Source organism: Neopelma chrysocephalum, unplaced genomic scaffold, assembly GCF_003984885.1.
Source record: "Neopelma chrysocephalum unplaced genomic scaffold, ASM398488v2 Primary Assembly neopelma1_97, whole genome shotgun sequence".
Lineage (NCBI taxonomy): Eukaryota > Metazoa > Chordata > Aves > Passeriformes > Pipridae > Neopelma > Neopelma chrysocephalum.
Window position 1 is genome coordinate 2,088,535 of NW_020897760.1, and position 25,382 is coordinate 2,113,916.

General features: G+C 48.7%; 2 protein-coding genes and 1 long non-coding RNA gene across 8 annotated transcripts in view; 2 read left to right on the forward strand and 1 right to left on the reverse strand.

Moving 5' to 3' along the window:
• Window positions 1–8,759, forward strand: part of MIER1 (MIER1 transcriptional regulator) — a 35,019-nt gene extending 26,260 nt beyond the window's left edge. For all 6 annotated transcript variants that reach the window (XM_027694476.1, XM_027694475.1, XM_027694474.1 and 3 more), the window contains 6 exons: window positions 528–679; window positions 1,244–1,325; window positions 2,102–2,196; window positions 2,841–2,968; window positions 4,635–4,774; window positions 5,911–8,759. In XM_027694476.1, coding sequence (XP_027550277.1) covers window positions 528–679; window positions 1,244–1,325; window positions 2,102–2,196; window positions 2,841–2,968; window positions 4,635–4,774; window positions 5,911–6,236 — 923 coding nt within the window. In that variant the 3' untranslated portion in view covers window positions 6,237–8,759. The remainder of the gene's footprint in view (window positions 1–527; window positions 680–1,243; window positions 1,326–2,101; window positions 2,197–2,840; window positions 2,969–4,634; window positions 4,775–5,910) is intronic.
• Window positions 8,760–9,370: 611 nt separating this feature from the next.
• On the reverse strand, window positions 9,371–18,929 carry SLC35D1 (solute carrier family 35 member D1). Its single transcript, XM_027694481.1, has 12 exons — window positions 18,796–18,929; window positions 18,205–18,238; window positions 18,041–18,127; window positions 17,631–17,698; window positions 17,094–17,165; window positions 16,345–16,413; window positions 15,967–16,069; window positions 15,301–15,393; window positions 12,962–13,029; window positions 12,528–12,606; window positions 12,247–12,329; window positions 9,371–11,648 (listed from the first exon to the last, which is right to left on the reverse strand). The coding sequence occupies exons 1-12, from the start codon at window positions 18,903–18,905 to the stop codon at window positions 11,540–11,542; spliced, it is 975 nt and encodes a 324-aa protein (XP_027550282.1). The 5' UTR covers window positions 18,906–18,929; the 3' UTR covers window positions 9,371–11,539.
• A 234-nt stretch (window positions 18,930–19,163) lies between these two features.
• LOC113972906 lies at window positions 19,164–20,635 on the forward strand. The gene is made up of 2 exons (XR_003536061.1): window positions 19,164–19,218; window positions 19,847–20,635. It is a non-coding gene; the product is annotated as an uncharacterized LOC113972906 (long non-coding RNA).
• The last annotated feature ends 4,747 nt before the right edge of the window (window positions 20,636–25,382 follow it).

Genomic DNA, 25,382 nt, shown 5'->3' on the forward strand with positions numbered 1-25,382 from the left:
CAGAGCAAATGGAATCAGTGTTAAAATTCCTTTCTTACTGGTTTTTATATGGTTGTTAAAGACCACAAACAAGATCTGGATACTTTCCTGATTCTAGTTTTTTTAAAAGCCTGAATTCCACTTGATTTTGATATACTAATATTTTAATTCAAAGCTTGCAGATTCTTCTGAAATCAAACTGGGAGGTAATTCAGAGGATGTATCATTTGCCTGTGTTTTTCCCATTGATTTCAGTTTGTTATGGCTTTCCTGGTCTGAAATATCCTGTAAAAGGTCTGGAAAAAATGGAGATTTTGTAGTATTAAAATTCTGGAGTTTCATAATGGATCCTGGGATCTAGAGAACAGGTTATGCCAGAGATCTGAAGGCAGTCTAAAGTATAACATCCAAATCTTACTCTTTTATCTGTCCCTCCGTGTGTTCGGGATTAATGTCAGTGCTCCAATGACCTTCCAGGGTTTCAGAACCACTTTATCAGAGAGAATAAATGTCTCTGTCATTGTTTTATCTTGCTTGTGTTCGTTCAGTGTATGAAAATGATGACCAGCTCCTCTGGAATCCTGACTTCCTACCAGAGGATAAAGTGATTGAGTTCCTAAATGAGGCCTCAAGGCGGACGGGTGAGGAGAAAGGCCTGGATGCAATTCCTGAGGGATCACATATTAAAGACAATGAGCAGGTATAGAAAAATAAGTAGGATTTGTAGCTTAATATTAGAGAATTAATCATCCCTTTATTTTATTTTACTGCCAAGTATTAAAATTGTGTTTGAAACAGTTTTATTATTCCTTGTGGAAATAGAAATCTGATGGATTTTTTACCTCTCAATGAATATTAAACTGTTAACTTTGCTGTATATAAAATAAAATGCACCAGTGCTTTATATAACATATAAATGTGTATGAATTAATTCTTTCAGTTATAGAATTTTTAAAGCTGTATGAATGCACACTTATTTTTTTCTTCATACCCAGAAAAACCCCACATCAATTTTACAAATGTATGTAGTGGATATAAATATTAAAACACTTTGCCTGGATATATTCTTGGTTATGTAATTAGAGCTTTGGAGATTTAAACACAGGAAATATGTCTTTGTGCTGACTTAAATTTTATTAAATTCATTCAAAGCGTTTATTTTTAATCTTAATAGGTGTCAGTGATTTTCTAAATATGCTGCTGTGGCACAGCATAAATTGGGTGATCTCTGGAATGTGAAATGTGTGTGTTTTCATCTCTCCAGGCATTGTATGAACTGGTTAAGTGCAATTTTGATACTGAGGAATCGTTACGAAGGCTGAGGTTTAATGTCAAAGCAGCCAGAGGTGAGCAGACATTGAAAGGGGAGGTTCTATTCCTGACTTTTCATTTTATTTGTTACACAGGTCTTGGGGTTTGCCCAGAGCTTAATTTAAATGCAACCCTCAGTGAATCTCTCATTGTTCTTTGAGAGAATGGAATTAGCAGATGTGTAAATTCACTTCCTGTCCATAGAGCTTGATATAAATATCTGTGACTTCAGCAGCACATTAAAATTGAAAATTACTTTTTAGCAGCTCAGTTGTACATTTCTTGGGCATTTTCTCTGTGTTCTTTTAGACCACTTCAGTCATCAAAGCGAATGCAACAAACATGAAATATAAAATAATTCAGAGTTATAAATAAAGGAGAAAGAGCATCTAAACCTTTTATTTAACAAAGTGTAACACTAAAACCCCCTGTTTTTAAAGGTGCTTTTGGAGCCTTGAGCATTTCCTAGTCTATTATTGATCTTTGTGCTCAAAGGAACAAGAAACTAAGAGAAGACATGAGTTATTTTCCTACACATTGATCTGTTGGTTCTGCTTCCAAACCTCTCCTGAGTTCCCTGTGCAAATCACAAGACAGGATTGATTACATAAAGAAGATTAGTTTGTTCTCCCACTATTTTAAACCTTATTTACTTGTGACCTTTAAAATCAATGAGGCCAAATTATATTAAGTTTATAACAGTCCCTACCAAGTAGCTCCTCCAAGATGTTTTCTGTCACTTCAGTTGTCTTTTATTGATTGGCTTTTTGGTTAAGTATTTTCTTTATTGCTTTTTTTTTCTTTTCTGTAGAAGAATTATCTGTTTGGACAGAAGAAGAATGTAGGAACTTTGAACAAGGGCTGAAAGTCTATGGCAAAGATTTTCATGTGATTCAGGCAAATAAGGTAAACACTGAGTTTAAGTGAAGTTCACATTTTTTATATTTATCCTAATTTCCTTGATAAATTACTATATTTACTTCTTTCATTTTTTACTATGGAATCCCAGAATCCCAGACTGTTTGGGTTGGGAGGGACTTTAAACCCATCCAGTTCCATCCCCTGTCATGGACAGGGACACTTTCCACTAGACCAGGTTGCTCCAGCCTGGCCTTGAACACTTCCAGGGATGGGGCATCCATGGAATATTCTGTGCCAGGGTCTCACCACCCTCACAGGGAAGGATTTCTCCCTACATTTATGCTCAAATTGTTTTCTCAAAGTCCAGAATTCTCTGTGACTGTGACTGTGACCCCAAAGTGCAGAAATCCTGCAGGAGTCCTCTGAGAAGAGCTGCCTCTTCTGAAAAGACTGTGAGACAGACTTGGAATATTCCCCCTAGAGCTGTTCCTTGCAGCACCTCACAATATCTCCAGTATTTTTAGAAACACTGTTGACCTTACATCTTAATTCCGGGCCTCTGAAATTTGGAGCCAGGAGTTTCCATTGTCCAAAGCAGCATTGACTTGGAATTTTGATTTGAATGCTGGGGGGTTATGACAAAAAAATGCTTTTGATTTGATGCAGACTTGCCTGGCATTGTTTCCTAGGTCCGGACACGCTCCGTGGGGGAATGTGTAGCATTTTATTACATGTGGAAGAAGTCGGAGCGTTACGATTTCTTTGCCCAGCAAACCCGCTTTGGAAAGAAGAAATACAACCTGCACCCGGGTGTCACGTAAGATGGGCATCATTTCATGTGTATTGGGTCTAAATCTTTATTTTATTCTGCTCAGAGCTGAAATGGAATGAAAACCAAGGGATTCCAGAGTCCCAGTTTGCAGCAGGAAAACGGCCAAGGTGTCAGAAAATTGCACTAGTGTGTATAATGCAATGTCTTAAATAAATTTATTTGGAATAAGGGCAACAATTTGCATTGAGCAGCTGTTGAATTTAGTTTGTTTTCTTTCTAAATGTTTCACATTTCTGCAAAAAGGGGTGGTTTTAACCCTTGTTTTACTTTAAATATGTTTTATAAATGTTTTATACAACGGCATCAGTCACATGTTTCAGGTGGGATTTGTAGTACATTGGCAAGAATTCTGGCCAGCACAGCATCCTGCCCCAGGGCTTTCTTAGGCGCCCATGGCTCCTTTTCCCCTTTCATGTCCCTGCTGGGGAAGGAGGGAATGTCTGAGCAGAACTGCACCCCCTCAGCTCTGAGCCAGCATGTTCTCCTGCCCCTCATTCCAATGCTCTGATTTTATATCCCACTCTTTCCGCTGATTCTTGCCAAGCCTTTTTACTATTATTTTCATTTCTCATTTGTTCCTGGCTTCTCTGTTGATCCTTCTTTGGAATATTATTGTTTCTCCAAACATTTTAGAGCTGTGTGTTGGACCACTGCAGTGAACTCTCAGGGTGACAGTCAGAGTTGCCATCTGTGGCTTTGGAGAGTGTTACAGAGAGTTTCTTAACTGCTTGTCAGGGACTGTCTGTCTCCCCTTCTTCTTCCATCTGGTGGTGGGGGGTTTTTCTCCCTTTTTTTTCCCAAATTAGTAGACATCTTTGGTGGTTAATCACTCAAAACACTCTCTTTTTGCAGTTGGCTGCATATGGGGATCAGCAGCAGTGGCATTAAGGATTGTACTTGTCTGTTCTTGAATGATTTTGCAGATAAATGTGGGAATTCAGGGTGCAGTGTCAATTCCAGCAGAATTATGTGTAAGGATATGCTGTTCCTGGAGTTAATCCAGACTTAACACCATTGGTACAAGGGCTTTACCAACCGTCTTTCTTTGTTTAAATCTTTCATAGGAGATTTACCATTAGTGACCTAAACTGGAGGATTGGAATAGATGGCAGATATGGGAATGTCTTTAACTCTGGAGTTCTTCATTTGCTTTTAACTTTACCCTTTTGGGGTTTCTTTGTGCACCAATATTATTTACTTTAATGGTTTGTTATTGCTGATGCAGCAAATTCCAAGAGCTTAGTGCAAACCTGCCTGAAAGCATCACCTTGAAATCACAGCCCACAACACAGAGCATATGGAATCAGGGAATGGTTTGGAATGGGAGGGACATGAAAGCTCATTTGGTTCCACCCCCTGCCATGGGCAGGGACACCTTCCACTATCCCAGGTTGTTCCAACCTGGTTTTGAACACTTCCAGGGTTGGGGCAGCCACAGCTTCTCTGGGCAACCTGTGCCAGTGCCTCACCACCCTCACAGGGAAGGATTTCTTCCCAACCCCCGAACTAAACCTGCTCTCTGTCAACTGAAAGCCTTTCCCACATAGAATGTGAATTGGCCACACTTGCAGTGTGTGCAGTGAGTACTTTTTCACCACTAACACCAACACTTCCCACAGCCAGGGCTGAATGAGCTGTATCTGTTGTCTAGAGATTACATGGACCGGCTCCTGGATGAGAGTGAAAGTGCTGCTTCCAGCAGAGCTCCGTCCCCTCCTCCCACGACCTCCAACAGCAGCACCAGCCAGTCGGAGAGGGAGGACAGCACGACCAGCAGCAGCAACCAGAATGGTGAGTGTGTGCCCTGTGACCCCTGAAGAGCTGCCAAATCCTCACAGAATCCCAGAATGGTTTGGGTTGGGAGGAACCTTAAAGCTCATCCCATTCCACCCCCTGCCATGGGAAGGGACACCTTCCACTAGAACAGGTTGCTCCAAGCCCCGTCCAAACTGGCCTTGGACACTTCCAGGGACGGGGCAGCCACAGCTTCTCTGGGCAGCCTGTGTCAGGGCCTCACCACTCTCACAGCCAAGAATTCCCTCCCAATATCCCATCTGAGCCTGGCCTCTTGCAGTGGGAAGCCATTCCCCCTTGTCCTGTCCCTCCATCCCTTGTCCCAGGTCCCTCTCCAGCTCTCTTGGAGCCCCTTTAGGCACTGGAAGGGGCTCTAAGGTCTCCCTGGAGCCTTCTCTTTGCCAAGTGAACACCCCCAGAGACAAACAGCCTATTTTAATTTTAACTATTTCCCAAGGTGTGAGCAGCTCTCAAGTAAAACTGGTTTTTAAAACAAGATACATGGTTGCTTTTAGACATTGGTCATGTATGGAAGATAAATCTCCACTGGAATTTTCTTTTAATTGGAATTTATGTGTTCTTGTTTCCTCTATGCTAGTATAGAGGTGTAATGTTAATGCAGTGAGGAGTCCTGTGCAGGATATTTTAACATCTAGAGTGGTAATGGGCTGTGATGGAGCACACTGGTGCTCCTCAGGGACACCAGGAGCAACTCCTCCCAGCCATGGGCATGGAAGGGAGTTGGGAATGGGAGAGGAGCCAGGGCACACTCCCTGTGAAGGAAGAAAATCCCAGAAGTGAGGAGAGTTGTGCTGAAGGAGCAAGAGGAGGGAGGAGCTGGGGACTGAATCAGGTTGTGGAAATCAAGAGCAAGCTCCAGAAACTGCCCAGGTGAGGAGAGTCCACCTGTAGCTTGTGGAGTTACTGGACTTCGGGACATTTTCTGTTGCTTTTAAGGGCTTCCATAAACTCCATCATGGTAAGTCTGTCATTTGTGTGCACATAAATCACTAGTTCAGTAAGGATAAGAACAATACTGGCTTTTTAGTTCAGTGGGACTAATTAAAACTGTGCTTTACTGACCTGTCACAGACTGTTCTGTGCCTTTCTGATGCTGTCTGTCTCTCACACAGGTGTCTCTGCCAACGGCCCAGGGGAGGCACCAAGCAAAGAGGAAGCAAAACTCGGGGGATTGCACGTAAATGGACCTTCCAGTGGCAAGAAAACACCTCATACGGAGCTGGATACAAATGGGTATGAACCTGAAAACCTTGCCATTGACCCCAAACTGGCTCATTCAGCCTCAAGAAACGACAATGATTTGGAAGAGAAAAGTGAAAGACCTCTAAAAAGAAGAAGAATTAACAGCAGCGGGAAGGAGAGTCCAGGGGCTTCAGAGTTCTTCCAGGAAGCAAACTCCCATGGGAAGCTTGAGGAACTGGAAACTTTGGATGACTGAGTGCAAGGAGCTGGTTTTATTCCTTGGAGTAAATTTTGGGTGTCTGAAATTTTCAGGGTTGATGGGTTACCTTACAAAATCCAGTTCCATAAACAATCTGCTGAGTTTTTTTGTTTTTGTTTTCCAGATACCTTTTAGTTGGCTCTAAAAATCTGATTATTTGGTTTTTTTCAGTGCTGAAAAGCAGCAGGAGAATATTGAATTTCTCAGAATTTCTCAGAGCTGGCAGCTGCAGTTCTGGGCTAAGAGGCTCTTAAATATTTGAGGAACAAATCAGTGAGTTTCTGCAAAAATACTCCCAGCCTAATACATTAAAGAATGTGTTAATACACCTTTTAATCATTGGCAAAGTGAACAAAGCATCCTATTTGCAGCAGGGGCTGGTGCAGATGTTGCAGGAAGTTAAAATAAAACAGAAAAAGCCAAGACAGAGTAGACACAGAGATTTCCACTCCTGCTGGTGAGAGGAAAATGTCATCCCATCACTAAGGAACCCTCGTGAATCCTGAAAGTTATGAGCACAACTATTTTTATATATAGAAGTTTTAAAAGGTAAATAAATAAACCAAGTCAGGTTTGTCTATGTAAAATTGTTGACATCAATGATGTCTTTCCATATTCTTTATCTGGGCTAAAGAAATACATTCTGTATTTTTCCAGATTTCTTTGTAGCCTTTGAAAGATTTTTACAGTACTTATGTCTTGATTGAACTGTCCTTTCTTAAAACAAAAGCTTGTATAATTTTCTTACCTTGTACAGTTGGTAAACTTTTATGAGAGAGTTGATACCCTGAGTCTAATGTCAGCTTCCTTTTATTTTGTTGAAGTCTTTTTTAAAAAAAAAAACAACAAAAATAACCCCAAACCAAACAAATTGACTTAAAAATCAATCACCAACGTGTTATTTTCTTCCCAGAAACTGGTCAATAATTAACATAAGAATGGTTAGGAGTAATTTGATTTTGGAAACATGTTTTTTTTCTTCTGTTTTATGGCAAATAGTGATGCTAAAAAATTTGTTACTCATGCTGCTTGCACTGCACACATTTCCTTGCTTTCTTTTCTCACTTTATTTTGAACTTAGATAATTTTCACAGCAGCCAAATGCTTGAGTTTACTAAACCTTCTTCACCCAGTTCAGGTGTTAATGATCCACTGATATATTTTTCAGTCTGTGTCTCACCTGCCACATTTCACAGAGCGCAGGAAAGGGTCCAGTCTGGCTGTACTGGGTAGGAATGGATGTGCAGCTGGAATCTGGTGCTGGACTGGAATTTCTGAGGACCATAGAGATGGTTTCAATGGGAGCAGGGACAGCACATACAGGTATTGGTACCCAGGGACACCTGGGAGAAGGGAGAGGAGGAATGGATAACTAATTAAAGATAAAGGTACGGTCAACTAATTTAAGAATAAAGTGTGAGAAACAAAAATTCCCAATAAATAAGTGTGGAGAGGGTCATGTTCACCCTCCCACCAGCGCAATTTGGAAGTTGTGGAAATAGGAATTTGAAAGTTGTGGAAATAGAATTTACCATCCATTTTTAATCCAAATTAATTTGGTTTTGTTTGTTTTTATTTTTAAGCCACTTTTTTTGGTTTTACTTAAGCTATACTTCTACTCTGTTAAAATTGGAGAAATGGTTCATTTGTATAACTCTGTGTTCTCCTCCTTACAGATGTGCTGTTAATTCTTACTTGGTTATTTTAATTTAAGGTTCATAAGTCTTTCTGATTTCGGTTTAAATGAACGGTCCTATGGTTTGAAATTCATGTATGCACCCAAAACCCACCTGCTGAGGGGTTGGGTTGTTTTCTCCTCCAATGACCTGTACTTGGACTTTATGATCATTAATGATCCAGATCTGGCCTGGATGGGTTACGGATGTAGGAACCTGTTCCCAGAAATGTGGGGAATGATCCACATTTGGATCACTGGAATAATGCTCTACCTGGTTTAGGTGACACCTGCCAGGAATCAGCCAGCCCTGTACCTGGAGAGGCTCTGGGTGAGGTTTGTTAATTAAAACCTGTATTAATTAAGGAATTAAGTGATTAATCCCAAGGCAGAGGTTGCTGTTAACTCTCCCCTCTGGTTAGTAACAGAAACCCAAAGTTTCAGCCTTAGATCAAAGACAGTCACGAGACGGTTCCAGACAACCAGAGCCCTATTTCCAGTTTTATTTTTATGCATTTTTTGTTTGTTTGCAAGTTGGAAATACTTCCAAAAATTTATAGGAAAGTTTCTAAGTGAATTGTCTCAGGCCTGTGTGTGAAATCCAGCACTGTGTATGTTTTCAGGAATGTTGCTTTGTTTTTTATCTTACCTTTTTTTGGTGATATGTAGAAGAGACCTGACATTCCATAATCAACTATGTAATGCTCAGCTAGACTTTAAGAATATTTAATTATTATTTACCTTTTGTTTATGCTGGTGTTTTATACAATACTTTGTTCATGTTTCAAACTGCAGCCACTATAACTCAGTAAGTCATTGCACTACTAAAGCTATTTAAAATCCTGGAAATCTGGTAACTTTGGTTTCATTTTCAAAGCCTTCAGTACAGTTTGGAGTCCAGTTCAACAGAGGAAGTCCTTGGTGGGCTTCCCAAAAGGTTAAATGTGAATAAAAATCCAACCACACACACAAACTTACAGATTAGTTTTATCCATTTTTCCGCAGAGTATTTTGCACTGTTAGTAATTCCCTCCTCTTATCCCCACTCCCTCTCTGCAAAAAGCTTATTAAAATATTTTTAAATGTACTGTCTCCATTGAAAATTCCTGAGTTTTTTGCTGGAGTTTTCCTGCTCAGAGGATGTGAAGCCCCAGCCTGTTGCAGCAGCAACTCTGTTACTGCTGCCGTGAAACACATGGAAACAAAATACCCTTTTGGGTTCAACTTTGAACTGTTTCTTTCATTCCCTCAAAACAGTGTTGTGCTCCCACATCCCTCTTCCCTTCCCAAGGAATATTTAAAGCTGGAAACCCCAGGAGATCCCCTCAACCCCCACTTCCTCCACTGGGCAGAGCCCCCCTGCACCCCTGTTTTATTCACCCCCCAGCCATCTCCATCCTCTCCAGCCTTTTCCTGTTGTTCCAGAGAAGTGAGGGATTAGGCAGGAGCAGGCAGGGCAGGTTTGGTTCATTGGTTTATTCGAAGCAAATACAAAAATACAGAGGCAAATCCTTTCTGCTCTCATTACTGACATCCAGAGCCTGCCATACATTCAAATCAAAAGGTTGCCCTTTTCATCACTAAAATGCTCATTTTGTAAATAGATTCTATATAGAAAACATTTTTTAGTCAATTAATAGCATAGAAAATACTGTTAGAGGAGCTCTTGACTTTCCCAGTGTTTTGGATCCCATTCCAACCCCGGCACACACAAAATAACCTTTAAAAATACTTTACCATTAGGACACCAAATCTAACCAGTAGATTCAAAAATAAACATAAAATCATAAAAAACCCCTTTGACAGAATCAACATCCTGACTGTGGACACAGCAGAGTCAGAGCATATGTGGAAAACAGGGATTTGGGAATGTTGCAGCAAGTGAGAGGAAGATCCACCAGCCCCAGCACCACCCTGCTACTGGGAGCCAGCACAGCACCAGTAACCCCACGCCGGGGGGAGTCTGGGCAGCTCTGGGGCTTCTGCACAGCAGGAATTGTTCATCACCTTCCCTCTCCTGGCAGCAAAGCCGAGGATTTACCAGAATTTGGGAAGAGACACAAATAATCAGGGATTTTTTATTTTTGTTTTAATTTCTTTAATTCTGTGCTCTGAGGGGGAACCTGCTAAGGGACTGCTCCAGGACACCCTGACTCAGCCCTCAGTTACCACACCAATCCAAAAAAAAAAAGGGAAGTTCCTGGTTCTGGAAGAGCTCCAGGAGGAGGAGGATGCTGGCAGACTCATTTCACACCTTTACCAGCACCTCAGGCTGTTGCAGCATCATCCCAGAAAGTCTCTTTCATATCTAAAAACTTCCAATAAACTCCAACAAATGCATCTTTGCCAAACAGCAGTCACAGTTTTAGCAAGTATCTCCCAAAAAACCAAATGTCAGTGTCTGGAGCAGCTGTTTGCATGGATACAAAAAAACCTCTAAATACATTGTTCTACCAAAATTTTTTTACCCAAATTTATAAACAATTCTTTTTAAACCAAAAGACAATCCAGGGAGACCTAGAAAGAAGTGCTGTGCAAGAGAACCTTTAAAAATCAGCAAACTTATTAAACTGCCCAACTTATTAAAAATCCCATTCTTTTAATGGGTCACAGACCCAGAATGACTTATTCCATGAAAAACACAAATTGTGGGATAGGGCTTGGCCCCCCTTCACTTGCCAAAAGGTGATTTCAGTCCCTGTGCCTCTTCCAGGTGTGTGCAGGTGGGTGGGATGGGGATTCCAGGGGCAGGAACAGCAGCTTTTGCTTGGCACATTTCCTGGACCGTGCTCTGTGTGCCAGGTGGGATGAACTCCTGTGAATCCTGCAGCTTCTCCCTGTTGGATTCAAACTGCCCAGCGAGGTCAGCAGCTTTCCCAAATCCAAAAGTTTCTGCCCCCGGGGTGGTTTGGGGTAGGCTGCCAGCTCTGCCAAGCTTACCAGTGGCAGTTAAAACCTTCCTGTTGGGAATATCCCTGAGCCTTAAAAAGCAGGAAAGAGAGGGGTGAACGTTTGCAGGGCTCTAATAAACCAGAAGGGCAAATCCAGCTTTAGAAGTGGGTTAATGAAACAAAAAATAAACCCAGAAAACAACTAAAATTTCAGTTCAGAGAGCACTGAACATTCATCCAAGAGGTTTTAGCCCAAATCAGGAGCATCCTGCATCCTCCAGGGGAACACCTTCCATGGTCACCCGCCCTCGGAGCCGGATTCCACAGCCTCACCTTCCTGCAGCAGCCAGAGGGACCAGGCTGGGGGTACAGAGCAGAGCCAGAGGCAGCCCCACCATCCCAATCCAGGCTGAGTAGATCCATGGAGCAGATCCAGCCAAGGATCCCCCAACACCTCCTCCTCTACTTGGCGTCGCCTGCTGCTCGTGCCAATCTCAGCTGCCAGATCTCAGCTTGATTAGAAACCTATTAATTCCTCATGATCAGACTTAATTAGATACATTCCTCCCCGTGCAGGCAGTTCCCTTCCCAAGGATTTGTAAAGGCAGCAATCGAGGCTGTGCAAATTAAGAGCATCACGGTGGCTCCTGGCAGGCGCCCCGGATTCCTTCCCACATTCTGCCCGGGATCAGCCGAACAGAAAGAGGTTGTTTCCAAAAAAAGCCTCTCCCTGGTCACACAGAGCTTTTTCCTTTAATATCCAGCTTGCTGCCAGCATCAGACTCCTTGCTCATTTGCTCCTCAGTGAAAGTGATGTAGGAATACACCAGGCTTCCAGCAATACTGCAAAAAAACGGTTGAGAATGAGATGCATGGATCAGCCACACAGCCCTGCCCACCAGCTGCCAAGAAAAAGCCGGAACCATGGGACTGAGATCTGCTGAAAGCATCAGTTTGCAAGAAAAGTCCCTGTTTTCCTCCTAAACCCAGGTGTTTTGTGTAATTCCTGCCCGAACACTTCCTAGCCTAGTCCCGAACCTAATGCTGGATCTGTTCCACCCCCAAAGGGATCCTGCTGAAGGACAGGGAATAAAGTTTCACAATAGGAACACACAGAGAGAAGAAAGGAGACTGTTAAAAAAGCTAATTAATAAAAAATCCTGGGTGAAAATAAACAAAAAAAAATACTTTTTTGCCGTCTTAATTCCCTGACTCTGGTTGGCAACTCTGAGAATACTCAAGTTTGCTGCTAAAATACTCCTGTGAGTCCTCCTGGCTTTAAAACAAGCTGAGTCTGGAAGTTCCCCCCATAAATACCATTTCCATGCTTTTTTGTTTTCTTTTTTGAAAAAAACCCCATTGAATCAGTCAAACCATTTCAGTTTCATCCCAATTTCCACTGACAAATCATAAATAAACAGCCAAGGCCTGACCTTCTTACCTGATATTCAGACCAATGAAGTTCATCCATGTAAAAATATAGTCTCCTCCAAAAAACATCCCAATATAGGTTATTAAAATATTCTGCAAAAGAACAAGATTTGAGGAACAAGAACAAGAGAGACAAGGGAATGCTCCAGGCATGGAAATGGGAAACCTCTGGATGCAGAGTGTGGAATACGGAGGAATGGGGGCTGCAGTAGCTGGTTAACACAATTCCCAAGGAACAATGAGTGAGGTGCTCACCTGACAGTTCCCCTGGGATCAGGGAGAGCCACTCACCTTAATGCAGCCAACTATTGTAGTTGTAAGAGCAGAGTTATACTGAGTGCAAAGAACCGTGGAATACATCAAAATAAATCTGCGGAGGAAGATCCAACATCATCCCATCAACCTGGGCTATGGAAGGAGTCCCAGCCCAGAGCATGGGCTTGGAACAAGGTGAGCTTTAAGGTCCCTCCCAACCCAAACCATCCCAGGATTCCATGATCCCTTCCCCTCCTTTCTCCAGCAGTATTTATAGCATCCCTTTTTTGGCTAAACCTGCACTGAAGGAGGGTAGGAGATAATTCCCACCTGTCACAGCTCTCAGAAATAGGGTCCTTATCAGGACTGAAGGTTTATTATTAATTTTTAATAGTAATAGGGCACCAAAATTCCCTACTTCTGGAACAGAGATGCCTGCCCTGCTCCCACCCCAGCACCCAGATCCTTACCCCATCACACACGACAGCATGAACTGCACGAGGAAGAATGTGTCTGCCCAGCCCTGGTATTCCATTGCCTGCAGGAAACACCAGCCCTTAGAGGAGGAAGCACAGGAATTCCCAGCAAGACAAGGAACAATCCCCCAGCCTTGGCTTTCATGTCACAGTAGGAAAAACCAACCCAAATCCGAGCCCGGTGTGACATCCTGGGCTGGGGAAGGCCGGATCCACACGACCATCACCTCCAGCTGCAGCACCCAGCTCATCCCTCCTGGAAAAAGCAGGGACTAATGGTGCCACAAGCCAGAGGAACCAGAAGAGACATTCCCTGCTGGTTATTACCCAGAATTGGACAATTTTGGAATTAATTCATTGCAAACCACAACACTCAGACAGCACATCTCAAGGGAATTGTAACCTCTGGAGATGGCGCTGACTACGTGACTAAAGGCAGCCTGGAATTCATGGAAGGGTTTTTGCCTTGTGCTTTTGGTTTTTTTGAATACCTGGAGTGCTGGGTTCAGCACTGGGCTCCCTGGTGCCAGAGACAGGGACAGACTGGGTGGAGTCCAGAGGGGTCACTATGACCCTGCAGGGAGTGGAGCATCTCCTTAAGGAGAGGCTGGGAGAACTGGGAGAGCTGGGACTGCTTGGCTAGAGCAGAGCAGGCTTGGGGGATCCCACCCAGGTGTACAAACACCTGTGGGAGGGAGCTAAGGGGATGGAGTCCAGCTCTTCCAGAGGTGCTCAGAGGCCACAGGCACATATGGATACACAGGAGGGTCCCTCTGGATGTCAGGAGACACCTTGTAAGGGTGACTGAGCGCTGGCAGAGGCTGCCCAGGGCAGTGCCAGAGTATCCATACCTGGAGATACCCAGAACCCAGCTGGAGTCCTCACGTGCTCCCGGAGGGGGCCAGAGAAACTCCAGAGATCCCTGCCAACCTTAACCAGGAGGCAAAGGCAGAGCAGGTTGAGAACTGGCTTCCCCATTCCCTTCCCAGCTGGACAGGGCTGCCAAGCACCCGGGGATCCTGCCAGGCAGCTGGGAAATCACTTCCCACCAGAGACACGAAATGCCAGCCTGGGAGAGCCCTTCCTGCAGGTCATCCATCCCTGTCACCCCAGGAATTACTTGCAGGGCGTTGCTCACCACCATCAGCACACCCATTTCTTCTCTCACAAAGCAGCACATCGTTACCTTGGATGCTGCTGAATGAATACAAGACTTCCCAGATCCACAGGCATGGGAAAGGGTCCCAGCACCCCCCCACCCAGGATGGAGCCCCCAGCCCGGCGCCGGCCACAGGCCCCTCACAAGGGGGTTTTCATGGAGCTGCACACGCGGAGTTTCCTGGCGGCAGCCCCAGCACAGAGCAGAGCTTTGTCCAGCACCACAGCCGGGAGCTCAGCCTGGAGAAAGAAGTTTATTCAGGGAAAAAGAAAAAAAAAAAAGCCATTTCTCTCTCTGGGCTGAACAGAGGCTGCACAGAGCACACAGAGCAACGTTTTGCTGCCCCTGCGCCAGCTCCTGCTTCTAAATGAGCACTTTATCCCCAAATCCTGCCCTCAGAGCTGCCTGCTGGGAAGGGCAGGTCTCAGCTACCTTCAGCCCCTACCATCCCTTCTCCTTGCAAATCCCAGTTCATTATCCCAGGGCATTAAGCTCATAATGAGGACAAAGTCACCAGGCTCTGCAGGATGGGGATGGACAGCGGGGGGCTGCCAGGGCCCCCACAGGGTCACCCACAGGGTAAGTGACATCTCCAGCCTTTGCCATCTTAATTCCCTGCACAGGAAGAGGGAGATGCCCAATGAACAGGCATGAAAAAGGAGTCTCTTGCTCAGCAGGGCCAGCCCAGTACAGCTGTACATCAGGGAGTGCAAAAAAATACAAATAAAACAAACAAAAAAAATAATAGTAATAGCAATAGTAAGAATAAGAGTAAAAATAATTTCACATATACAGGACCACAGGTAAACCAACCCTGACAGAACAGCACAGGCAAACTGACTCTCAGAGCAACTCAACAAAACCACCCCAGCAGAGGGAAGGACAGAAAAAAGTTTGCAGAAACTCATTTTTTTCCAAAAATACTTAAACTTCTTTAAATAATATTTGGTTTTGCTTATTGCTCTCCACTTCCCCATTCCTCAGGCATTACAAAAATGCTTGAATGGAGCAACTCCGTGGATTTAAGTCCAACGTAAGGCTTGTAGTTACTTGATGCTGACGTGGTTTTGGGGTAGTGACCCCACCATCCCTTCCCCCACCTCCTCCTCATTATCCCATTCTGTTTATATGACACTGTGCCACAAAAAGCATGGATTTTTGACAGGAATCCTACCTTCTGCGCGTCTCCAGTGAAGTAGGCAATGGTCAGGGTGGGGAGGATCATGAACAGTGCATTGTAATAGAGCAGACCATATTTTCCCAGCTCCTGGAATCAAGAAATATCCATGTATTTAACTTGGAACATAAAATCTTATTCATATTGCTACTGAGAGTGGGGCTTGTAAGGTAAATCCATATGAGATTCTCCAAGACAGAGGAGTTGAAGGGTGGGGATTTTTATATATATCAGAGAATCCCAGAATGGTTTGGGTTGGAAGGGACCTTAAAGCTCATCTATGCCACCTCCTGCCATGGGCAGGGACACCTTCCACTAGAACAGGTTGCTCCAAGCCCCATCCAAACTGGCCTTGGACAATGCCAGGGATGGGGCAGCCACAGCTTCTCTGGGTAACCTGTGCCAGGGCCTCACCACTCTCACAGGGAAGAATTTCTTCCCAATATCCCACCTAACCTTGCCCTCTGGCAGTGGGAAGCCATTCCCCCTTGCCTTGTCCTGTCCCTCCAGGCCCTTGTCCAAAGTCCCTCCCAAACTCTGGACAGGAGATTTTGGGAGAGCAACAGGGTGTCACCAGGAAAGCCTCACTCCTTTGCCCTCTCAGATGCAGGTTGGTGGCAAACGAAGCCCAGCCCTGAAATGCCAGAGGGAAGGTCATCCTACCTTTGAATCCAGCTTCTGTTTCACATAGGCACCATTTGCAGCTGTTAAGGCATCATTAATAAGGATAAAAATATATCCTTCCAGGTCGAATGCCAAGTCAGCACTGGGAAAGGAGAAAACCAGAAGTTAAAGCTCTGAGCTGGGCAGAGACAACGCTTGGAAGATTCCTTCCACCTCCTGTTGAGCCAGTAAGTTGTCAGGAAAAGTTAATCATGGGAGGAGGGGTGGGGATTTGGGTCAGTAAAACATTCTTTCCTACTAGAGAGCACGTCTGGAGGGGGGAAAGTTAGTGTTTAATCTGCCTTCTTGGGACACTGGATTCTCTTTAGCTTGGACCCTTTGTGGACACAGGATGGGGACAGCAAACTGGGAGCTCACCTGGCAGCTACGAAGGCGCCAAAGATCATAGCAAATACTGTCATCTGAATGCTCCAGGAAAACTTCTTCCTGGAAAAGAGAAGCAGGAGGACATGGCCGTCAGCCACAGTTCAGTCCTCAGGGAAGTACTGCCAGGGCTTTGGAGAGGAACAGAGGACACACATGGAAAGGGGGAGAAAACCCCAAGGAAACCAACTCGTGCAAGAGCCATAAGTAAAAGACACTTCTAGACAATTTCTCTGTAATTTAAAAATAAATAACTTGGTCTCGATGAGGTATGAGTTTATGGAGAGCTGCAACCCTGCCTGGTGCAGAGAAGGGCTCAGCTAGGCACGGAGTAACTCCCAGCCCTGTGGAGCCAGTCCTGGGAAAAGGGCTGTCGGCACATGGTGGGAGCAGTATGGGGGTCCCCGCTGGCACCAAGGGCTGGCACAACACCCTCCACATCCAAAACAGTGCTGCACAGCCAGGCTGCTGCAAGTGGAGACAGAGCACAAACCTCCGCCTGGCAGCTCCGCAGGGCCCCACGTGTCTCCCAGCTCCCTCCGGGCACGGGAAAGGGCTGTGCAGATCAAGGCAAGCAGCTCCCTGTATCACTTCCTCCGCCCACCCTCACTCCCAAAACCCAGCCTGGAGCCAAAACTCCTGGCCACACAACAGCTCCCTCATACTGGGCATCATCCCAACACCTCCCAGCTTCTGTAACTAACCAGGATCTGTCACCGGGAGAAGGGGCTGGAAAGACTCACTTGAGTAAGAATCCTTCGGCAAACATCGTAAACAGGATGGAAAACCTTCGCAGGACAGTGAACATGGGCAGGCTGCAGGAGGAAGGGGCAGCAGGGTGAGAGGTTGTTCCTCCCTCCCCACTGCAAAACGCAGCTCTGTGGCTACTCTGGAGCGGGCACCGGGATATGGGCTCTGGAGAACAGAGCATGGGCAAGCCTTGCCCATTCTCCTATGAAAATGGTATTACTCTCCTCCCCAAAAGGTATCACTTCTATCAGACCCTGTCAGGGCAGGGGGCCCTGGGGACACCCCCACACCCTCACCCACGGCGAGTGAGGGCCAGACCCATGTCCCTCCATGCCCGCTGGCTGCGGGAAGCATTTGAGAACATGCACGTGGCACATATTGGCATGGGCAGAGAAGGAAGAGCATCGCCCCGAGTGGCTCCTGTCCGGATCACCCACAGCCTTGCACAGCCCCAGGGCCCAGCAGCAGCTGCCCGGGGACCCCACAAGGACCCCGTTAAACACACTCCCCCATATAAAAAAAATCCATACTTCAGTTTCTTTGTGCTGAACAGTCCTGTGATCTGGTTCCCAAAATACAGAAGAGGTAGAGGAAATGTCTAGAAATAAGAGGGATAAAGCTGAGTGAGCAACCGCAGGAAGCTGGGGAGCTCCCAGAGCACCCTCAGAGGATAAATATAGATATGAAATTATTCCCACCCGGCCATGGAAACGTTCACACACACACACGTGTCCCGGCTCCTCAGCCCAGAGCTGCTCAGTAGCCACAGGATCCCGGGAATACAGACACAGGCATTCCACTGCCAAACAGCCCGTGGTGCCACTGGGGGTGAGGGGATGGGGCAGAGACCCCTGGCTGGCCCTGAGGCAGAGGAAAGATGCCCAGGGAGGGGAGTTGGGTGCCCAAGGAGGGGAGTTGGGTGCCCAGGGAAGGGTCTTACCCGCCGTGGGACATGTCTGTCGAGGTCGGGGAACTTCACCACCCGCAGCGCTTTGCCCGCCCAGAGCACGGCCACCGTCGCCAGCATCTGCAAGAGAGCGGGGGGTTGTCACCCCACAGCCCCCAAAATGGGAGGTCTAGGGGGGACAGGGGCATCCTACTCACCTGGCCCAGCCCTACGCACAGCGAGGAGGGGAACCTGCAGGCAGAGAGCAGAGATCAGGGGAGGTACCCACACTGAGGGCACCCACACCGGGGGTCCCAGAGGCCACACATCCCACTGTGTGTGTGTGTAGGGGGGCAGCAGCAACCCCATCCCCCCAAACCTAAGAGCTCACAGCCATGTGGGGCACTGCCCAGCCGAGCGGGGGGTTCCCCACGGGAAAAGGGGACACGCAGGGAGGGGCTGGCAGTGCAATGGGCTCCTGGGGGGGAGGAGAGAGGGTACGGGTTGGGGGGGAGAGCCCCACATTAGGGGGTGCATAGGGGGTGACAGGGGGTGTGCAGGACCCCAGGGCGGGGGGGGGCGTTCATGGGGGTCCCCGGCCCCCAAGGACGAGGGAGGTGCATGGCGGGGTCCCCACGCTGGTCCCCTGGGAGGGGGGGTGTCCAATGCCCATCCGCCGGGGGGGCTCCGCGATGCCGATTCCGTAGAGTCCCCACGCCGAGCCCCCGAGGGAGGTCCCAAAGCCGATCCCCCGAGTGAGGGGATCCCGACACCGCTCCCCGGGGGGGTTCCCGCCGGCCCGGCCGTACCCGTAGGTGGTGAGGACGCTCTTGTTGACCACGACGATGAGGAAGGAGCTGAGGCCGTAGAAGGCGGCGGCCATGAGGCGCAGGCAGAGCGGCGGGGCCGGCGCCGCCATGCCCCGCTCCGCATCGCCGGGCGCGGGGGCTCCGGCGGGGGCTCCCCCCTCGGCCGCCCCCTCGGGCCCCCCCCCGGCACCGGCCGCGGGGCGTCTGCGCGACACGGCCGACATGGCTGGGGCGGGACCGGGGCGGGAGCGGGCGGGCGGGCAGCGCGGGGAGGGGCCGCGCAGGCGCCGCGGAACGGGGGGAGCGGGGGCAGCGACCGGGGGGCATCGGGCAGGGGGCTGGTGTGGGGGAGGTCCAGTGTGTGTAGGGGGGTCTGGTATGGGAGGGGCGTCCGGCGCAGAGGGGGTATTGCACGGGGGTCTGGTGTGGGGGAGCATTGACAGAGGGTGTGATCGCACAGGGGGCTGGTATGGGGGGGTCTGGAATCGAGGGGTCCGGCACGGGAGGGCATCGCACGGGAGGCTGGTATGAGGACGGCTGGTAGGGGGGGGCGTTGACGGGGGGGCACAGAATGAGGGGGCTGGTAGGGCGGCATTGCGAGAGGGGCAGGGGTCTGGCGCGGGGGCGCTTCTGGTATCGGGGGGTACAGCACGAGGGGGCGTGGCATTGCATAGGGGTGGTTTATGGGGGACATAGCACAGGGGTCTGGTATGGGGGGTATTGACGTGGAGGCTCCCAAGGGGGCATTTTGGGGGGGCCTGAGAGGGGAGCCATTGCCAAGGAGGGCACCGGGCACGGCAATGGGCTGGTGGCACTGCAGGGACAAGGGGACACCAAAAACACGTCCACTCTCTGGGCAGGGGGACGACGGTCCTTCCCTCCCTCTCCACAGCAGAATCGGGGGCAGGGGAGTCAGACCCACTCTGGCACTTCTGTCCCAGACACAGTGGCTATGGGGGCCCAGCACCCTGCTGGGTGTTGCCCTCGGGTGACCCCACACACAGGATTTTGGCACCAGCCCTTCCCTTTCAGATTAAATCTTCCCCTCCAGGCTATGCTCTACCAAGTGGAAAAATCCCTAAACAAGCCAGCTTGAAGCACAAAACCACCTCCGTCCTACGGGGTTACAGTGGAGAGAACAGATTTTGCTGGGAAACAGGACTGACACACACACCTCAATCTGTCACTGCTGGGGAATTCGCTTCCCATCATCCCGATTCAAGCTGAGGAGCCAGATCCCACCAAGCACCAGCTCATGGTCCCCATGGGGCAGTTCATGGGCATCTGTGTCCTGCAGCTCCCAGAGGGATAGGACAGGGATGGAGAGACAAAGCTGCAGCAATGGAGATGCTGCAGTGGGTGGCTGTGGGGGAGATGGAGGGTGGACATGGGGACTTGGTGCAGGGGGATGTGGGATGAGCCCCAGTTCAGCAGCTTCAGCACTTCCATGGATCTTAGGTTGGAAAAGCCCAAAGACCATCGAGTCCAACTGGTCCCCCAGCACTGCCAAGGCCACCACTAGCCCATGTCCTCAGTTCCACACCCAGACATCTGTTAAATCCCTCCAGGGTCATTTTTGGGGTCTTTCCCAATGTGAGGAGGGAAGGCAGCAGTGAGACATTAATTGCCTGTGGCCACGACGTGTTTACAGAGGAAACAGCCCCTTTTGGAGAGCTTTATTGCCAATTATCTCCCTGCCACGACCTGCCTGGGCACAGCCAAACCCTGCAGCCTCCAGTGGAAAATGTGGTGTCGTGGCCCCACAGGCACAAGCTGCTGCTCGTCCCGGCACACTCAGCTCACCCTCCCCTTGCAGCAAAAAGTAAACTCTTTGCCCAAACTTTCTTTTTCCTGGGTGATTCATGTCCCTGTTGCTGCCCCACTCATGGGGAAGGAGCAGGAGCTATTCCCTGGCATGGCTCACAGGAAGGACAAGCCGACTTTAAAGTCCAGAAGCAACTTTCCCATATCTTGGGTGTCCTTTTACCCTGGCCAAAAATCACAGTCAAAACCTCTTTCTCATTGGCATCAGCTTCCTTGTTCCTGCACTTAGCCCTATCCGTCCTTATCAACCTGCTGTGCGGGCTTGGACTTGGGAATATTTATTCCTCCAGCAGCAGAGAGGAACCTAATCCTGCATGGACGCCAGTGCCAGCGGAATTGACGCAAGCAGCACTGATTCCCAGGGCTGCCCCCCCTCTGGCACAGCCATGTCCCCCGGGGAGCCCCATTGGGGGTGCAGGGAAGCCCCCATAAGTGCAGTGTCCACAGCACAGATGCCACTGTGGTTGTTTCAAGGTCAAATATTTGGATGTCACCCCCACAACGGAGCCAGCACTCCCAGGATGGCCATATCTGTGTCAACCACATCCTTGGCGTCCCCCGTATCCCCCATGCCAAGCACAGCTCTGAGTATGACACAAGTGCTCCACTTTTGGCAGCAGAGCTGGGTCTGTCCCGACCTTTCCTTCCTGCTGATCTCAGCCTCTGAGTCAGGGCAGGAATCCGAGCGTGCCCACCAAAAATAACAAATGTTAAATTAATCCAGTTTAATCTTAATCTAATTTGACAACCAGCTCAGCCGGGGGTGCTCCCCGGTGCCCAACTGACCAGGACTCCGGGATGAGGGGAAAGGGAAAAGGGCTCCGGAGCCCGGCACCCCACACGGTACGGGGACAGAGGGAACTATGGGGGGCACGGGGGTGGTGGCAGGAGCCAGCAGCTCCCGGTGACAGTGGCAATGGGGGTGGCACGGGGACCAGGCGGGGCTGGTCCCAGCACAGCGAGGAAGTCACGGTGAGATCCCTATCGCCTGCGCGGGGGCGGCCGGGAAAGGCACGGTACAGCGGGGGCGGGAGTGGGGCCACCTGAATTCAGGGCTGACAGTGCCCCCAAAACCTGAGTCCTGCTGTGCAGGGGGAAGAGGTAACTAACCCCAACCCTGACTAGTGTGCCAGACTGGGGAGCACCTGGATCCCAAGGGAAACAGGCACTATGGGCTGTAGGCACTATCCTGGGTGTGCTGGGAGAAGCCTGCACGGCTAGGCTGTGCCGTGCCAGCCCCTGGAGGGACTCTCTGTATGGCATTTCCACTTCTGGACGTAGAATCACAGAATCCTGGAATGCTTTGGGTTGGAAGGAATCTTAAAGATCACACAGTCCCACCCTCTGTCATGGGCAGGGACACCTTCCACTATCCCAAGGTTGCTCTAAGCCCCATCCAACCTTGAACACTTCCAGGGATGGGGCAGCCACAGCTTCTCTGGGCAACTGTGCCAGGGCCTCACCACCCTCACAGCCAAGAATTTCTCCCTAAATCCAATCTAACCCTCCCCTCTCAGTCTAAAGCCTTATATCTGGCTGTAAGGAATATCTAAACAAACCACAAAGAGCCCCGAATGAACAAGAGGCATGATGGGGTTTGGAATGATGGAGCAGTGTAGCTGCCTCAGAGGCAGGCAATAGCAACTGAGAATCCTCAACATGGGAAGGATAAATCCACGGGAAAGAGTCTGGCGTGAGGGCTCACTCGGCTTCCGCCCTGCTCACTACGCACTGAGCTGTGGCTCGACGTGACTGCTCAGGAAGAGATAAGGAGACATCAGTTTAACCAGCATCAGAAGATCAGTGGCATGGGAACCAGCAGCTCAGAGGGGCTGTGACACCTGTCCTGGAAAGGCACACTGCTCCACATGCCACTGCTCTGTGCTGGCTCCAGATGTGCTGCCCTGGCTCCAGATGTGCTTGTCCTTGGGGCTGCCCCAGCCCCAGATGACTTAAACTGGCTCCAGATGTGCACACTTACCATCCTCTCCCAGCTGTGCAGCCCCGGCCCCAGCTGTGTGTCCCCACACACCCAGAACATGCCAAAATGAAAATTCCCACTGAAACCCTCCCAATCCTGCTCTGGACTATACATTACCATAGCCATGCAGACACGTTATATACATTACCATAACCACACGTTATAGTTTCATCACCCAGTGAGGTTTTACTCCCACTGTGCTGCCAGTAGGCTCATGCTCTCACTTCCACTAAAAAGTCCCTATGGATCAGACAAAACCTAGAGCAGCTGGCACTTGCTGGCAGAGGAAGGCTCTGCCTTGCCCCGGGAGAGATAAATTCTGTTCCCCAACATTTCCCTCTTCGAGGCAGAGCTAGGAGCTGTGCGGTATTTCCTGTGGTTGCAGCCTCTAATGAGGTTAACACTGTTTTTGAGGTTTAACTCTTCAACCGACATGAGAAAGGAAGCCACAGGCTCTGCAGAGTCAGGGTTTGGGAGCAGCAGGGAGCCAGTGGGATGGAGGGCACTGGAGCATCCCTGGAGCCTTGGACCTCTCAACCCTGGGAGTCTGCAGCTTGGAGCATCCTTGGATGAGCTGGGGGCCAGCACAAGCAGAGGGGGTGACACTCACTGCTGGTGAAAACGACCTCACTCATTAAGGACTCCTCATTCCATGCTTCTGGGATTAGCAGGAAAATGTTCTTTCCCTGATGCAGCTCAGCCCAGCACACTCTGCTGTGCTCCCATCACCTTGTACACAGTGACACAACCATAAAAATCCATTTGGGATGGATTTAACTTTGCTGGGGTGTCTCCAAATTCTGTAAGAACTTTCAGAAGACACTCCTTCCCCCGAGGCTGCTCCTTTAAGGGATGCTGGGTTTTCCCATGGACTGACTCAGACTGGAAACTCTCCATTTTTGGTGCTGTTATCTGGGTCAGCCCCACTGCTCACCTCGCTCACACTCACCGATGCTTCTTGCTGCGCTCGGCAGCTCCGGCCGCAGCAGGAGGAGGATCGCAGCAGGATCCTGAGGACAGCCAAGGTAAGAACCCTCTACTCTTCCCAGCTTCCAGACCCCTACATTTAAATGCAAAATATGCCAGCTCATTTTCCTCACCTGCTGCTCCCATGTGTTATCCCCTCCTGGCACAGCTGCCGGTGAAGATTCCACCTGGTTTGGGCTTGAACAACAGGACAGCTTTTTCCTTCTTTTTTTACTTCCCATTTCTTTAGCACTAATGCACAAGGAGACTTTAACAGAGACAAGATCAAAGCCCAGCATCTGGCAGCAAGGGAAACAGTCTTGTTCCTTTGGCTTTGGAGTTTTCAAACGCCTATAAATTGGGATAAAAATATGAATGTGAGTGATTCCCAGGGGAGGCAGACCCTGCAGTCCCTTGTAAAGCTGCCAGTGGGCAAGTTTAGTGTGTTTTCAGCTCTTTTCATAGAATATGAGTTGTATTTTTTCATTTGCTCTGACTTGCACAAGGTTCATCTGCTTCTCTTAGTAGGTCAGGTAATAGGGAGGCACTTAAAATTTGACTCACTAGTGATGAGTATTTGGACATCCCTTAAACCAAACAAGGTCAGCTCACACGGCAGGAGAAATACCGAAGTACTTGCTGCTGCTGGTGGCCTGGTTTGGGTTGAAAAACAGCATTTTGAAGCTTTCACTGTGGACTCTGCTGTCCCTCCAGGGAAAACTTGCCATTCCTGATGTCAGGTATTGCATGGGTTTATTTGAAAAGAAAATGAGGGAGTTGTGGGGCTTTTCTGGGTGTTCAACCCTGGGTAGGGGAATGGGGTGTCAGGTCTGGTCAGGGTCTGCTCCCAGGAGGATATTTTTCATGAAAAAGAGCAATTTTCCCACAGGGAGCTGCATTTCCTTGCACTTCAGTCTGTGCCTTGGTTGTTTCAAAGCTGACCCATCCCCACATCCCAAGTCCCACAGGGCTGGTGAGATTAGGCTTCCCGTCTGGAGAGGGTTTGTCCTGGTGGGATGCATCCAAAGAAGCTAGGGAGGAAGTCAAAGGGAACAGGGAAAAATTTAGGCAAGACTGTGGGATGCAGACACAAGAGTGGCTCCTTGGGGAGAGGTGGGAAGCCCTAGCCTGAGGTTTTGGGGCTGTCTCGGGGGATTCACTGCTTGCAAGAGCCATTGTTCAGCTTGGGCAGGACCTGTGGAAAAGATCTTATGGAAACAGAAGTTTTGTCCCACAAAATCATGTCTGAGCATCCCAAGGGATGGAGACTGTAGGGTGAGCCCTGGTGTGTGGTCACCATTAAAGAGCTTTTTCTTATGTTTAGCTGGAATTTTCTGATTTCCAGTGTGAGCCCATTGCCTCCTGTCCTTTTCCTGGGCAGTGCTGGGAGGAGTTTGGCTCCCTCATCTTTACTTCCCTGTCTATACCCAAGGATTTAAGTCTCTTTGAGTCTCTCCTCTCCAGCAGCTCTCCCAATCCTTCCACATATCCCAGGTGCTCCCGACCCTCAGGCATTTTTGCTGGACTCACTCTAATCTGTCCATGTCTCTCCTGTCCTCAGGGGAGCCCAGCCCTGATCCCAGCATTCCAGATGTGCCTCCTCAGTGTTGAGCAGAGGGGCACCATCCCCTTGACCCACCGTTTCTTTCAAAGAAGGTTTTCAGGCTGGATTTCTCTGCTGTAAATCCACGTTTTCCTGCTCCCATCACCTCCTGGTGCTCCCACCTGTGCTGGAGCTGGTTTCCAGGAGGATTCCCTCCATCCCCTTTCCTTCCACAGACTATGCAATGCCTGGGCAGTGGCTGCAGCCCAGGCC

Bases quoted from the DNA above. Each gene is read 5' to 3' on its own strand.
- SLC35D1 (XM_027694481.1), bottom strand. From the start codon at position 18,905: ATGGCGGCGCCGGCCCCGCCGCTCTGCCTGCGCCTCATGGCCGCCGCC. The intron at 18,128-18,204 runs GTGAGTAGGATG...GCTCTCTTGCAG, and splicing joins TGTGCGTAGGGCTGGGCCAG to ATGCTGGCGACGGTGGCCGT. The intron at 15,394-15,966 runs GTAGGATGACCT...TCTTGATTCCAG, and splicing joins AACAGAAGCTGGATTCAAAG to GAGCTGGGAAAATATGGTCT.